Source organism: Alternaria dauci, chromosome 4, assembly GCF_042100115.1.
Source record: "Alternaria dauci strain A2016 chromosome 4, whole genome shotgun sequence".
NCBI lineage: Eukaryota > Fungi > Ascomycota > Dothideomycetes > Pleosporales > Pleosporaceae > Alternaria > Alternaria dauci.
This window is the reverse complement of record NC_091275.1, coordinates 2,574,192-2,589,539: the sequence shown is the minus strand read 5'-3', so window position 1 is coordinate 2,589,539 and position 15,348 is coordinate 2,574,192. Positions and strand designations below refer to the sequence as shown.

The 15,348-nt window shown below is 50.4% G+C and overlaps 5 protein-coding genes across 5 annotated transcripts; 3 read left to right on the top strand and 2 right to left on the bottom strand.

Moving 5' to 3' along the window:
* Window positions 1–2,699: 2,699 nt before the first annotated feature.
* ACET3X_005411 (uncharacterized protein) lies at window positions 2,700–3,655 on the top strand. Its single transcript, XM_069451613.1, has 3 exons — window positions 2,700–2,944; window positions 2,994–3,261; window positions 3,316–3,655. The coding sequence occupies exons 1-3, from the start codon at window positions 2,806–2,808 to the stop codon at window positions 3,479–3,481; spliced, it is 573 nt and encodes a 190-aa protein (XP_069307455.1). The 5' UTR covers window positions 2,700–2,805; the 3' UTR covers window positions 3,482–3,655.
* A 363-nt stretch (window positions 3,656–4,018) lies between these two features.
* On the bottom strand, window positions 4,019–5,498 carry ACET3X_005410 (uncharacterized protein; the record flags this gene model as incomplete). Its single annotated transcript, XM_069451612.1, has 3 exons — window positions 4,019–4,304; window positions 4,402–4,630; window positions 4,685–5,498. The coding sequence occupies 3 exons, from the start codon at window positions 5,496–5,498 to the stop codon at window positions 4,019–4,021; spliced, it is 1,329 nt and encodes a 442-aa protein (XP_069307454.1).
* Window positions 5,499–5,659: 161 nt separating this feature from the next.
* ACET3X_005409 (uncharacterized protein) lies at window positions 5,660–7,402 on the top strand (the record flags this gene model as incomplete). The annotated part of the gene is made up of 1 exon (XM_069451611.1): window positions 5,660–7,402. The coding sequence occupies one exon, from the start codon at window positions 5,660–5,662 to the stop codon at window positions 7,400–7,402; it is 1,743 nt and encodes a 580-aa protein (XP_069307453.1).
* A 591-nt stretch (window positions 7,403–7,993) lies between these two features.
* ACET3X_005408 (uncharacterized protein) lies at window positions 7,994–9,364 on the top strand. The gene is made up of 3 exons (XM_069451610.1): window positions 7,994–8,181; window positions 8,255–8,614; window positions 8,675–9,364. The coding sequence occupies exons 1-3, from the start codon at window positions 8,061–8,063 to the stop codon at window positions 9,256–9,258; spliced, it is 1,065 nt and encodes a 354-aa protein (XP_069307452.1). The 5' UTR covers window positions 7,994–8,060; the 3' UTR covers window positions 9,259–9,364.
* Window positions 9,365–13,586: 4,222 nt separating this feature from the next.
* ACET3X_005407 (uncharacterized protein) lies at window positions 13,587–14,652 on the bottom strand (the record flags this gene model as incomplete). The annotated part of the gene is made up of 2 exons (XM_069451609.1): window positions 13,587–14,494; window positions 14,619–14,652. 2 exons carry the CDS (start codon window positions 14,650–14,652, stop codon window positions 13,587–13,589), a joined length of 942 nt encoding a protein of 313 aa, XP_069307451.1.
* Window positions 14,653–15,348: the final 696 nt, after the last annotated feature.

Below are 15,348 nucleotides of genomic sequence, written 5' to 3'. Positions count from 1 at the left end.
CACGAGCACAAATGTACTCGTTGGCTATGTCGGAGCTGCTTGGACACGTAAATTTGCATTTGTGCAACAATACCGTCGTTCCGACTTTTTACTAGAGAAACGCTACCCCTAGGCTGTTTTGTACGAGAGTCACGGCTCTAGGCACCTATGTGTCATCAAGACAAGCTGCAGGCAAGCACCACAGGTTCCAAGTCTTGCGACAGTCGTCCGTTGAAACTCGCTTTAGCAGAGGCATGGCCAAGTGAGTAAGCTCTCGAAGTAAGACGCCCCTCATCGATACCACATTCAGTCCGTGCTGTGTAATATCCATGTGTGGCCCTTCTGTTGAGCTATGGATCGACCTTAAGGCGTTTCGAAGTCGCTAACGCCCAGGTCCATCTTCGCAGTCATGAAACAGGGATCTTTCACGTATCGACATCAGAGAACGGCACTTATCCTCCTCATTCCAGCGTGGCGTTCTGCATGTGACGCGTCAGCATCAATAGCCCACGTACTCCACGACACGTTGATGGTATAGAAGGATGTTGACTCGGTATAGAGGCGGAGTTGTTCATTGGGCTCAGGATGCTGTGCCTTATTGCGAATGCTCATCCGATGGGGCATTGAGAGACTACCGCAGCTGTGTTACTATACGCGGCTGGTGGACGCTCAGCCTTTCTGTTGTATACACTATTCTTACAATCGTACTCGTACACGTCAACGGTCGTTATTGGTCTTTCTTGAAATCGTTCTTCTCGTCCTCCTCTATTATTCGCATCTGTCCAGAGGCTATTATCATCTCGCTGATGCTGTTTGGTATATCATCTTCGGATTCATAGATTCGGTCGTAATTTAAGCGGCTCCGTAGAACTGCCCGAGCTTCTTTCAGATTGGCAATATCGAAGGTCCACATTGCGCCACCCAGTGCCATGATTCCGACGCTGGCACAGTTCATTGTTGCCAGGTTCAGAGCCTGACAGGCGTCTGAGAAGGGACTAAAGTATTCGTGCGGGTTTGTGTTCGCTTCAAAAAACTTCGGCATGACACGGAGCTGCCGTCTCCATACAGCCTTTCGCGTTATGGCAGTCGATGCCAATAGGCAGGCGCTCCCGAGGAAGTATATCGAAAGTTGGCGTAATGACCGTGGAGATGTGATGGGTGTGCCTTCGTACGCGCTTTCAGCCGCCCGTGTAGGAGGGTTGCCCGGACCAGCTGCTGGTTGGCTCATCGTTCTTAAGATCGGAGTCTTCTAGAAATCTACATCAACTACTACAGTCGTACTGCGAATAGTCTGGGGCGGTCTGTCGGGTGACTGCAGGAACTAGCGTCGCATACCGAATTCGTTGCGGACCCCCGAGCGCGTCTCTGCTAACCAAGAGCGAGATTTTGCGCTTGCCGATCGTCGTACAGTCGAGGCGGCGTGGTGAAGATACTCGGAACGGTTGAGTTATTATCCAAAAAGGCGGGGTCGTGAAGCAATGGCAGAGGCGATGTGTTCGTCAGCGGCATCACAAAAAAGTTGTGATGGAAGCCGCGGCCGGTGGGTCTCGGGCCGTGCGCCCAGAAACCCCACAATGGCTGGATCCTCGTCGTTCATCACAACACCTCTCTGCCGTCTACAAACAAACTCTCGTCTCCACACAGTACTCAACTTGACGCGTATACTGCTCTCTGTCGAACAACAGCGTCCATCAAGAATCGCGAATTGCTTAAGCCGCACGTGCATCGTACCACGCATCCTTCACCGCAAAGACAACTTGCTATTAGAATGCAGCGCTGCGGTGATCATCGCTAGAAACATCCGGTCGAACTAGTCGGTAGTCCCCAATCAAGAGCGAGGGGCTCAGCTTCCAATTCCGTGTTTTCCGGCCACTCCAACGGGTTCCGGGTTCCTGGGATTCATACTGGGAACTACCGGTAAACACGCGTGCAGATAGCGAGGATCTGCCTCCACTCGTTGCCTCATCGTGTCCGGAAGAGCCTTCGGCTCAAAGTCGTGTAATCTTCTTCAATAAACCCGCGTGCATACACGTCATCCAACCATGCCCGCGCCCAGAGTTAGCATAGTCTAACCTAAATAGAAAACTTCTCGAAGTTAGTATACTCTTAGCTGACTAGGTTGTTAAGAAAAGTGAAATTTAAAGAAAACAGTTTTGAACTAATTCATTCTTAACATTTCGTTACTTTATTAAAACTTAACTTTATTATAATAATAATATTAATCTAACTTTCATCGTAGTCATCACCTGCATCCATTCCATACCACATAACGCCATGAGGTGCACGTTCAACATGTGTCGCTCTAAGAGAAAATTTTCAAGGCTTGCGCGTGCATAACAAGTATATTGACACTGGTAGCCATCGCAACCGGTGGGCTAAAAGATCGCGGTGGAGTCCTGACTACCTAGGTACCTAGGTACTTCCACGGCACGACGTGATCTAGGCCCGCATCAGTATGTTTGACCTATGCCCGTCTCTTCTTGGTCTAACTGCAGTACTTTCTCCGCACTGTCTGTTCCTCTAAGCTATGCTGTGAGATGTTCAAGGTACTACCCAGGTACGGATCGCGTTGTCGATCACTCGGATGCTGCGGGAGAACGACATTGCTTCTTTGGCCCAACGCTCAACAAGAAACGCAAGATGATACACTGGGGATACGAGCTTTCGTGACCAGGGCTCAAGTATAAAGCGACGCTATGTTCCACTTCGAAACCATCATCAGCCCCCAGTGTCTGCAACGATCTATCCGACAGCCCATTCCACCAGATCTATACACATCGTCACTCGCTTTCCTTCAGCCCAGATCACCCTCATCTTTAGCAAAAGATGCTCTTCAACAACCTCCTCACGCTCGTTGCTTCGGCTTCCGTGGTTGCTGCTTTTCCAGGCTATCCCACACCTCCCAAGTCCTCCGTTGGATATGAAGCTCCTCCCCCTGAGGAAGAGACAGGAGTCTGCACTTCCTGTATGTATCTCAACGCCGCTTTGCATCATCAAAAATTGACTCTTCGTAGCCACGTGGATCACCTCTAGTGTCGGGGAGTACGAGACTACCTACTTGTCTACCAAGACTGAGGTCGTTCCGGTCACCACTGTCACCGAGATACTCTCCACTACCGCGTCTCCATGCCCATACACCACTACCGGTGCTAGCACAAAGACTGTGACTGATTACACTACTCATTTCAACACCAAAGTCTATTCGACTGTGACAACCATCTACAACACCGTGGTAGAAAGCGAAGTCAAGTCGTCTACCAAGTGCGAGACCATTCCAGTTGTGTAAGTACCTAGTTACCCTCTCCAGAGACGATCATCCTGCTCACATCTACACAGCTCCACCGGTACTTCTTACAAGACCAGCATTGCCACTGCTAAGGAGACCATCACGTCTTCCAAGACCGCCACGGCCGTCATTACCGAAACTGCGAAGAAGCCAACCACTTACATCTCCACTGGCACGACCACAGTCTGCACGACGGAAGACTATGGCCATTACTAAGTCCGAAAACTACAGTATGTCGGAAACTAGCACTGGGGCTAACGGGATTGAATGTCACACAAAAGTCTAAACATGTAGCGTTCTTTACGATTGTAATGTTGTTAACACGGGTGGAATGACGGCACCTTTCGATTCTTTGTCACTCCTTTAGACTACCACCTTACTCAGCACTAGAGATGCATGAATGAAATATTTATGATTTCGACTGAGAGCGGTGACACAAGACCATTTTGCAGCGTGCTGATTTGCTAAAACTGCTAGTGCTAGGATGTAGGCATTACGCTCTTGATTCACAGTGTTTATCGCAAAGCTGTTTTACTTCCTGACCCTCTTGTTCCACTCCATGTAGTCGTGTCTATCTTGCAACATTATCAGTCCAGCGTTTTCCAAAGATTCACAACTATGGTATTATGAGATGAGGCCAAGCCCCGAACTCAAATCGTGTATAAATCAACTCGTGTAACCAACAAACACATCTATAAGCAAAATGGCTCATAGATGAACGCCCCATCTCATCGCTTCTGACTCAGCCATCCCTTAGTATCTTGACCTGTGCTGGGGGCGCTCAGGCCCCTGCATCATAGCCAAACGCGCCGGGTTCATGCCAAAAGTACTAGCCTCATCGGCTTGCTCAGGCTCAGCAGTCTCTGCATCGTCACCACCCTTCTTGCCTGACTTGGCTTCCTTCTTCTGCTTGCGCTCGTTCTGCTTCATTTCGACTTCGGTCTTCTTGACGCGGTCGCGGGCGCGCTCGTCGTGCAGCTTCTCGTTCTTCGCTGCGATCTTGGTTTTGCGGGCTTCGCTATTGCCGCCGCCTCCTGCACTGTAGGGTAGGGTCAGCACGTGTCTTAGTTTCTTGAGTTGTGTTTCTTCGGGGCTGTGGCGATGAGGCTGAAATAGGCGCGCAAAGGGAATTCTACCTCAACTCAACATTGATCTTCCTGCCCTCCTTCTTCTTAGGATCGGGGAAGACGGAGTGATGGTACTTCTTCAAGCACGTCACCATACGGTCGTAGCGGTCGAATTCGACGAAGCATGTCCCCATGAACTTCTCTGTGCCCTTGTATGTACGGAGACGGATATCGGTAGGCTTGATCTTTTCGAAATGCTTCTCGATTTGCTCTTTCGTAGCGCTGTAGGGAAGGTTGCCTGGTAAAATCGTGTTAGATAGGTTGTAGCAGGTGGATCATACACAGCACATACCGACAAAGACGATGAAGCGGCCCTTATTAGCCTCGATTGCGGCTTGGGCTTCCTCTCCTTCTACCTCGACTTCCTCACCACCCTCGACTTCTACTTCTGCGCCTTCTGCAGTGGCGTTGCCGTTGGTCTCAGCCTTGGGCTCCTCAGCCGAGGTTTCGCCGTTCGTCGCTGCTTCCGCTGCCTTCTTCGCCTTCTTTTCTTTTTTGTCCTTCTTCTCCTTCTTCTCCTTTTTCTTTTCCTTCTTCTCAGCCTTGGACTCGGCATCTACCCCGTTGGTTTCGGCCAGGGTATCTTCAGCTGCATCTTCCATAGGTGTGTCCTCAGGAACGGCAGCATCCTTGCTCTTCTTGGATTTCTTGTCCTTCTTATCCTTCTTGTCCTTCTTGTCCTTCTTTTCCTTCTTCGCAGGAGCGTCTTCGGTGGCATCGGGCATCGGCTCATCGTCATTGACGGTGATAAAGTTCTCAGAAGACTTCATCTCGTCAATGAGCTCAGCCTCTGGCGCGTCCTCAGATGCATCGGCATCCTTGGACTTCTTGGACTTTTTCGATTTCTTTTCCTTCTTGTCCTTCTTGTCCTTCTTCGCGTCTTCTAGTGCATCGTCGATGGCCGATGTGTCAACGTTGTCCTTGGACTTCTTGGACTTCCTGTCCTTTTTGTCCTTCTTTTCCTTCTTCACCTCAGTCGCATCGGCTGGCGCATCCTGGACATCTTCGGTGTTCTTGGATTTTTTGGACTTCTTTGGTGCATCTTCAGCGACCTCGGCGTCGCGCTTGCGCTTCTTCTCGGGGGCATCAATCTTAGACTTGGACATGGTGGGCGCGCAAAAATGTTGTAGATAACTAGGAGCGTCGCGAAACGAGAATGGAGATTCTCAACTTTTCTGCCGGGGCGGTCAGAGTAGAGTAGTCTTGGCGCGTGAAACCACGGCTGGAACGCGCACCTTGAGCATCAGTATTTTGGCCGCAAGCCATAATGCGACCACCGGCGCATCGAACAAAGCTTCCACAGGGCTCACTGAGGCCTCCGACAACTCGCCCCTCCGACCGTCCACGTCCGCGCCAGTTTTCGTATAGACACCCCCGCCAATTCCTCGTCGCGCACCAAGGCTCGCCGCGGCCACAGCTACCGTTCCTGTACCCCTCCGGCCAGCACCTCTCCAATGGCCAACTACAACGTCTATTCTCCATCAGCGCAAACCACAAGAAGTTCATAAAAGAGACGGCAAAACTGAGTGTGCGTTACAGCATTCTCATCTTTCTCCTCTCGTCATGTGTCAGCATCGCGAGTCTGGGCATATTGAGCGAGCAACAAGAGCGGGCCTTTCCGTCGCCCCATGAGTGGAGCCTGATCACGAGGTTCAGGTTCAGGAGGGGAAAGTGGTGGCAGGTGCCCGAGAATAACGAGGAAGAGGGTTTCCCAAACTGGGCGCGGGTTTACTCGGAGCTGGAATATGCGCTGAACCGACTGGAGAACCCCAACAAGGATGGCGCGGGTTTGATGGATCAGGAAGAAGGAGGAATACTAGTGCCTGGGCTAGGCAAGGCAGGCTTCGATCTGACTGCAAAGAGCGAGGAGTGGCGGCAAGGATACTATGAAGTTCTAATGGGCATGGGCAATGCTGCCGAAAGACTAGACGGATGGGTAACGGACAAGTGGAGGAGAAATGTTTGGGCACCAGAGTTTATTCAATCACCCTCGAATCCACGACCAAAGGCTGTCCTCCCGGGTATGCCCGAGCCCCCAGATGAGGAGCATCGCACACCTGCAGCGGAAGCACCAGAAACGTTTTACCTCAAGATAATTACCTCGAAGGGTTTCACTACATACCAGCGACTATCCGCTGCATTAAGCTACGCAGACTGGCTCAGCTTCCGAAAGCTTCCAGATTCTGCGGAGGAAATGTACAGGTGGGCACTCGACATTGCCATCGCGGGTCTCCCGACACCCGACCCTTCAGCGGTTATCGATCGTGACAGTGGCATTCTTTCATCTACAGCACCAAAAGAAGCAATAACACCAAACATTGTCTATGCCGCGACAAACTTGGCTACGTTCTTAGCAGAGCAACGAAGAGTCACGTCTGCGCTTCCGATATTCATTTCCTTGCTTCGTGCTCGCATCGAAGCAGAAGAGGATCGTGTCCCTCTGACACAAACTAAAAAAGACAACAGTCTTGTCGGCACTCTATTCAGTTTGCTGCGCGAACCCGACTACCCGGAGGTGCCACCGTCTGGTGACGAACCACTTCGCCGGAAAGAAAGTGATCGCTGCGAAGAAGCCGCCTTGAAGAACTACATCGGTGAGATCCTCTTTGCGACAGCTGGCAGCTCATCTGGTCAGCGCCAACAAGGTCTCTCTTGGGTGCGTGACGCTGTCTCTACGTCCAAGCTTGCGCAGTCGCTCGAGCCCATACGCGCAAACGACGACCTCCGCAAGAAGTGCGAAAAGTGCGAAGAAGTTGGTCTTGAGTCATGGGGGAAGATCATGACATACCTAGCTGCTGAGGCACGCGAGAAACGCGATCACGCGAAGAGCGGGGGTCTGCAGGGACTAGTGTGGAAGATCAAGGGCACGAAGGACCTGGATGAGGAAGTGGAAGACTTGGAGGGCGAAGAAGAGGGCGTGGTTCTTCGGCTGAACAAGCTTAGAAGCAGGATGCTCAAGGAGGAGTATGCTGAAATGGACCGCAAGTACGCGCGAACATTTGTATTCTAGGCGCTGGCTGTAGAATATGAGAGTGGTTTTGAACAGCACCTTCGTCTGCATGTTCAGCCAAGCACAGGGAGCAATCCTATGCAGCACCTCGCACAACTCCTGCATGGTGTTTGCCATCGCATCCTATCGCATTTGCATCTTCGCCAATAACGGCCTTGACACCTGAACATCATGTTTCAGAAGCAGATCACTTTAGCCTTCACCCTATCAACTCGGTGCATCCCTGCCACGTCGATCGCCACGACCGGCTCGCTATCAGGGCCCTAGCGCTCGACAACCAATCATCCAAGCCACACCCACTGTCAACTCCAGTTAATTCGAACGTTCCTTTTGGTCACCCATCAAACATGTTCGCACGTGTGTCGGCCTTCCCGACTATTGGCAGGGGCAGCTGATTACCAGTCGGGTACATAGGCGAATTATTGAGGGTATGACTGCCATGCATAAACAAACTGTCGCTAGGACGCGACTGATGAGGAAGGAGAATGGATGGGTAAATGGTCAGTTTGGTGGCAGCTGAGGAAGGCGAGTTGACAGTCAGCTGGGTGTAGGCGTTGGTATAAGAAACAGTTGGTCCATGATATGGGCTGCGATGCGCAATCAAACACTGATCTTGTTGGCATTTACTCCTCTCATTATACACTAGAAAGACGGCACAATGGTTACGAGATCGCTCGTTGCTTTGGCTACGATGGTTGTGCCTTTGGTCAACTGCGCGCCACTTACTTTGCAGGAAAGGCAGACACCAAATGGTGTCCCAGACTATGTACTCAAATACGGTAAGCAACCTTGAAGCCCAGAATCCTTGATCTGTCTACTGCTGTGTACCGAAATTGACGAATCCATCCTTAGCGCCAATCGTCTACCTCCACTCAGAGGATACATACTTTCCCACCGACATACAAACCTTCCTGGATAACACGACTCCGCGCGTAAACTTCAATGAGGTTCCCGGCCCTTCAAACCCCCTGACTACATCCAACCTCGACCAGATGGGTAGCGATGTCTGGCTCACGTCAAATGATGATGTGACCAAGGATCCCACATGGATCAAGGGCACAAAACCCAACGGGCAAGGAAAGACCGAAGGAGCAACTACCGCGGCTATCATCGTGAACGACAAGGGAAATGGCAACGTCGATGCATTCTACATGTACTTCTATGCCTACAACTACGGCGGTAACGTACTTGGATGGAGCCAACTCAACTTCGGTACGTTTCCACCCCCTTTTCCCAATACAACTGGACCGAGCTCTAACCCAATATCTCCAGGTAACCATGTAGGCGACTGGGAACACGTCATGGTCCGTTTTCAGAACGGCTCTCCCCAAGCAATCTGGTACTCTCAACATGCCAACGGCCAAGCCTTCCGCTACAACACTGTCGAAAAATCTGGCGATAGACCCATTGCCTACTCCTCCAGAGGCTCGCATGCTAACTACGCCATGTCTGGTACCCATGACCACACAATCCCCAATCTCAATCTTCCTGGCGGCGTCCTGGAAGACTACACTGACAAAGGCGTAATGTGGGATCCGGTGCTATCGGCCAACTTTTACAAGTTCAATGCTGGCAACAACGCTTTCACGGCATACGATGGTCAGACACCTACAGCGTGGTTGAACTTCAAGGGTAGGTGGGGCGACGAAGAGTACCCCGAGAGTGATAAGAGACAGGTTAAGCTGTTTGGGCAGGCGAAATACAGTGGTGGTCCGACCGGTCCAGCCGATAAACAGCTTAACAGGGAGAAGATTTGTCCGGATAACGGGAAGCTCTGTATTCTAAGGAGCATCCTCGTGCCGAGGAAAATGGGCATGGATAGTGTTGTAAGGGGTCGAGATAAGATCGTTGGGTGATTCAAGAGGTCATGGTGCTTCATATATTTACATTAATTGATCAGAGATCATGACCAACATAGCTACGTACACCAAGACACATTGGTATTACTGCGTCTGATACAACATCGTATACCCAATTATTGCATCATCATTTCACACCAAAAGATAAACTGGAGTCGTCAAAGCAGACGAAGCCATAACAGAGAGACCAAATGCGTAATTGGTAATTGTAGATACCTCTGTGGAAATGAGTGTACAAAAAACGAAAGATCAGATTTGAGTATATCCAAATACTGTTACACTGATAGAGCGCTACAGTAGCACCACGAGGTGAGTAAATATCGACGGATCACCATGACGCTCGATCCCGTCGGGCTTCGACATCCTCCACCTCATCGTGATTTGACGCCTCAGAGTGACGAACATGAACACTCTGTTTGAGGAAATCATCTAAAGCAATACCGACAGCAGATTCACGTGTGTCATGCGAGCTCGTCATCGGTCTCTTGCAATATTTGTTTCGTGGTGTTCGGTCTTGTCTTGGCTTGCCACTGAGCTTAGACATTACCATACTCCAGGCTTGTCTGCACTCAGTACGGGTAGTGACAATGTATATAGTGGCATTCCAGGCGCCTTGTAGCGGTAAGACGATGGCTGAGATGATGTTCAGAGCGAAGCTTGGGCGGTTCCTCGTGAACTGGTACATGCGGTTGATACTACTGGGCAACCAAACAACAAACAGGGCCAGAAACATAAGGAAGGCGACATGCAAGTAGGCCATTGCTGCAGCATGTCCTTCAGCAGTCCGCTTGATAGCAGGACGCGATTTGGATAGTGTAGTTGGTGTCACTGTCGTGCCCACTGTAGGACTTGTGGCAACGACAGTTGCCCTGTACCCAGTTTTTGTGGCTGTGCCCGATTGCAGAGTTTGCTGGGCTTCGATGTCCTCGGTGGAGATTCTAGTCGTGCAGATAGGAACAGGGGCTAGTGGTAGTTCCGCGGCTAGATCGTTGATCCCGCTGGGCTTAGAAAGCAACCGGTTGCTTGCGAAAGAACTGATGGAGTTTTGGTCCAGCTCGGAAGACACCGCGCGGGAGATTGTATCGTCCGTCTGAACATCGCATTTGATCTGTGTCGTTACCACAATGTTGTTCATGCCGAGTAAAGAACCCTGTACAGCATCATGCGTACGTACAGTCAATGGATGGTTGCGTAGGAATTGGTCCGAGCCGCGAGAAACTGATCGTAGTTCAACTCGTTTTCTCCAAATCCGGTAGCCAGTAATAACGTAGATGCTGATAGTCGCAGTGATGACGACCCTAGAAATATCAGTGACGCTTGACATGATGAGGGCAAGACATGATGAGGGAAAGACATGATGAGGGAAAGACATGATGAGGGAAAGACATGATGAGGGAAAGACATGATGAGGGCAAGACATACCAGGTAGGAGCGTAGAAGAACGCAATGCGCATCCACTCGACATCAGACGCTACCCAGCACCAAAGTGTTGCTGCCCCGATGACCTGATGTCCAGTCCTATTCAGGATGAAGTACGCAAGAACTGGCACTGCCGGAACTCCATAACTACATCCGATGTACCACTTCTCTAGATGACGGAGTTGCTGAGCGTCGTACCCGTAGAAGAAGACCAGAAATACATTCGTAGCCATTGATAAACAGAAGAGAGAATCTGAAACCAGAAACCACTGGATGAGTAGCCCCTGAAACTCGCACAGGCTGGATGGAGGTTCTGAGCCTTTCGGTAACACTGCGATTGACATCAAGGTTGCTATGTTAGTCAAGATGTTGCCGAAAGTCGCGAAGAATACCAGACGATTGATAGCTATGTATGGTTAGCCCTAGAAATGAGATCAAGCAGAACAACATACGTTTTCTGAAGAATGGGAAATAGACAAAAGTGCTAACGATGAATGCCGAACCGATGACGGAAAGCCCGGATGCTGTTCGTGTGGCGATAACGATAGCATTGTCTCTACTATGGGAGAAGGAGGTAATCATGCTGTGAGGCCGTTATAAAGGCGTACCGTTGCTCGTGAGGGTATGGGTATCGCGCTGAGATCAGAGAGACTTGATGTTGTACTAGGGTGATGGTGGGACTAATAGTAACTGAGTGTTCCATCGAGATACTAGTCCATATGCTTGAATTCCTTTGATGTCTCTGACCGCCTCAATGAAACGGGACTTGCGACCGCAAATAATCGGTGCAATCGATATATGGACAGACAGGGATAAGTCGTACGACGTGAGAGTGGCCGCAGTCCCCTTTTGGGTAGTGCAGTTCTTGGGATCGAATGATCCTCAACAGTGAAAGCGACTTGATTGAACAACGCAGGATCGCGGGATCCATGCAGCTCAGACGGTGAGCGTAGTCCAGAATGTGGGCTTCTCCGCCTGTGACAATGTAGGACGCTTGTTAAATCGGCGTACAACGCGCTTAGCGAAGGACACGAAACCCTTACGCACCACGTTGTGCAAAGCCTGAAGAGGGATGAAAAAGGTGCGGACAAAATTGGACAACTGAGATGGGTCGTGAGGATGTTTTCACACAAACGGAGTGTTGTGCACGAGAGTAGCACGTCAGTACACTGCGCGTGCGTAGAAGGTATGCGATTAGAAGTGAATTGGAAAAGTACAGTCACCCGCTACCATCCTACCTTCGATACTCCAGTATATGTCTCACTAGCACGGCCTTGCTTGTAAAGAACGATATTTGCAGCAGTAGCTACTTTTGGCAACAGCCTCTGTGAACTGGCGTCCACAGATCGAGACCCTGAGAAAATGGCGTACAGGCAGACTGCCATTCTCAAAACTGATGGCAGCATATGATCCATGGCATGCGAAACTTGCCAATAGGGTCTGTGACCTGGAAGGCAGTGTTGTCGAGAGCTTGACGTGGGAGGTGCCAAGATAACATGTCATCTTTCCCCGCAGCTCCACTTTCATCTCATTTGGCAGCTCTTCTGACGCACGTTCCGTCCTCCAAGTTCACCTGCACATCGCCATCACTGAACAAAGAGTCCTCGTAGCCCACTAGCTGGATCCGGGCGATATGAATAGCCAGGAAATGTAAGACCATGGCGTACCGCATCCCATCACATCACAGTCATTGCTCACGCTACTGTATCGGCAATGCACACTCCGGTAAAGCCTTTCCGGGCAAACGGTAGCTGGATTTCTTTGGAATATCAACCAGAGCTTGACACGGGACTTTCAGCACTGGCGATGATTGAATACCTGTAGCATGTGGAAAGCGCTTGCCGGGTGTGCCAATCATAGAGCGCATCACAGTCCACCAACCGCCATGCGCAGTCATCTGGTCACGCAACACCTGTCACTAGGCTGAGAACGATATTTATGGGCAACGAAGAATGCGTTCGCCTATGAAATCCTATCATGATACGCCATCGCCCACCCATTCACGACCCTGAGGCGAATCGCATTCTTCATACGAAGCTTACTATGAACGCGTGGCGAAGTTTTCAAGCCTCTTCTTGGAAAGATAAGACAAAGAACAGTGTCCAAAGCTTGAATAACGCGCTATTACGATACAGCATAGACACCGCAGCCTTATCAGCAGGATGCGACAACCCCGACGCTTGGCGATTGATGGCGCAATCATTCTTTGCCGCTGTTGAGTCCAACTTACCCCAGATTTACCCGAGACGACAGCCACATCCTATATCATTCAGGGCTCTTGACATGGCATAATATTATACTTTGTCACTCAATAAGACACAAGTATTGCTGGGGATGCCCTCATAATTGCCAGGCACAACTACCGTATTCAACTCAGTAAAGCGCCATTGAATATAACTCCTCGAGGGACTTTGGGATAGACGGCTGCACTTCTTTGATCGTACTCGCTCAGCCCTAATGTTGGGTGCAGGATCGGATGATCAGCTGCAACACGACTTCGCCTTTGTTACTACGGCTATGGCTACACCCTTGCATATCACGCCGCAACCGGTTTAGAATACCAGAACTTAGAAGGCCCTGCTATGGTTGCCAGGAGGTATGTAAAAGAGTCATGCTGAACTATTCTTGAACTGCACATTTGGTCAGTGGCAATGTTGCGACCATTGCCTTTACTGTCGACTTTAGCAAAACATAGCGTGGACGCGAAGTGATCTACCGATCTTTGGAAGGATCAAACAGGATCAAAGTGAATTCTGCTGTCAACGTCTCTGAGGACAGTGGCTCAGCCATAACTTCCAAACACAAGACAACGTAACCTCGATAGTGTAAAGCGTATAGTTATACTGGAGATGACATATATATCTGAATCTCTTATCCATCCTTCTGAACGGCATGCAGAACGAGCTTTATGTTGCAGCCACTGCGGCATCAGTAGCGACCACGCTATCCGCCTTTTCCGGCTCTTCCACAGCCCTTCTCTGCTTTCCAGAGATGAGGTAAACGCTGGCGCGTACCTCCAACAACGGATCATCACTTGGCTCTACTCCCTCTACTCGCGGGATAGGATCAAAGATAATGCTCTTCTGCTCCTTGATGCTCTCCTCGTCACCCTCGATCTTCTCAATCTGAATCTCACCCAATTCAACAATCTTTCTCTCCTCAGGCCAAATCTCCGTCGCATTGTCCGTCACGTCACCTTCCTCCGCAACCTGAGCCAACAACTTGAACCCAATGGGTCCAGACTGGAGACGTGGATTCAGCTCATCGAAAAGGTAAGAATCGGGTTTCTCCTTCAACGCCTCAGCATCGAGATGCGTCTCCCCAGCGGTAGGCACAATGCGGTACCTGACGACCGTGGTGTTGCCCTCTTTGACCAACTTGAAGGCGTTTACACCAAAGAACTTCTCCGTCGCAAAGCTCTCCGGACTAGGCTTCGGCGCCTGCAAGAACCTGACCGTCTCCGGGTGGCGGCCCAGAAACTCGGGCACCGCCTCCCCTGTATTCTGCCCCGTCGCCGCTTTCAGAAACTCCAAGAACTCGGCACCGGTACGCGTGGGGAAGTATGGTGTCGAATGCGCAATGATATCCGTGTGTTGCCGTCTTCCGTCTTCTTTGGGAGGTAGATGGAATCGAATTGCGATGCCGCGTGGATTGGCATTGGGGTCCGTGTCTGCGATTTTGGGGAACCCGGTGGAGGAAGAGAAGCGCACGGTGATCGGTGTGGAGGGGTGTGTAAAGTGCGGGGCTGTTGTAAGGGTTGGGGCTATGGCGCTGGGCGTGAAAGTTCCTGTAAGGAGGTGGCCTTTGGCGTGGGCTACAGTGTGTCAGCTGGGAACGTTCGGGACAAAGAATCGAGGGCATGTGTGACTGTGCATGACGGGGCGAGCCGAGCGAGGATCAAGCAAGGAGAACGTAAGGTAGGGTAAGAAACAACATACCAGGTCTGAAGCTATGTGGCGCGTCACCAGCCATGCCGCGAAGAGTGTTCACGAGACCATTGCTCGTCTCTACTACCTCCGCATTTGTAGAAAGTGGCATGATTCGATGATTCGACGATTCGATAATTCGATAATTCAATGTCTCTCCTCAAGACTCTTTTCCTTGTTTGAAAGGCAAAGTGCAGGTGATAGAAAGCTCAGACTTAAGCAGTCGAGTAACCTGGGAAGTATGAGGTCTACAGTGGTGTGATTCTCGCTTTACTATATACTCAAACATCACCACAAACATCCAGTAGTAAGCACGTATTCTCGCGCAATTTGAAACCGATTTACAACACTCTCATTCCAAATCTCGGCTCTCAGCGAAGTAGCTTATCACAGCCTTTACCTGAAAGCGTTGAGACATTGAGGTCGCTAGTCTAATCCTTTCATCTTGATTGGTTGGGCTGTTTTGGGGAAAAGCTGACAGCATGCTTAGTATGCTTACTTTGCATGTGTATCCTAGCCATACTATCCAGTCAAAAGCCTTCCTTTGCGTTTAGTAAGCTTCGCTTCAACGTAGGCGAAGAAGCGTTGGAGTGGAATCTGCTTGCTCGGTAAACAAACTGGGATCGTTAGCAGAACATACACGCGTCTTCCGAATACATGCAAAGATGAAGTCATAGCAGTGAACACCGGTACCAAAGTTCACATCCGGAACTCTGTTGCCTTAGAATCGTATACTTGGTAG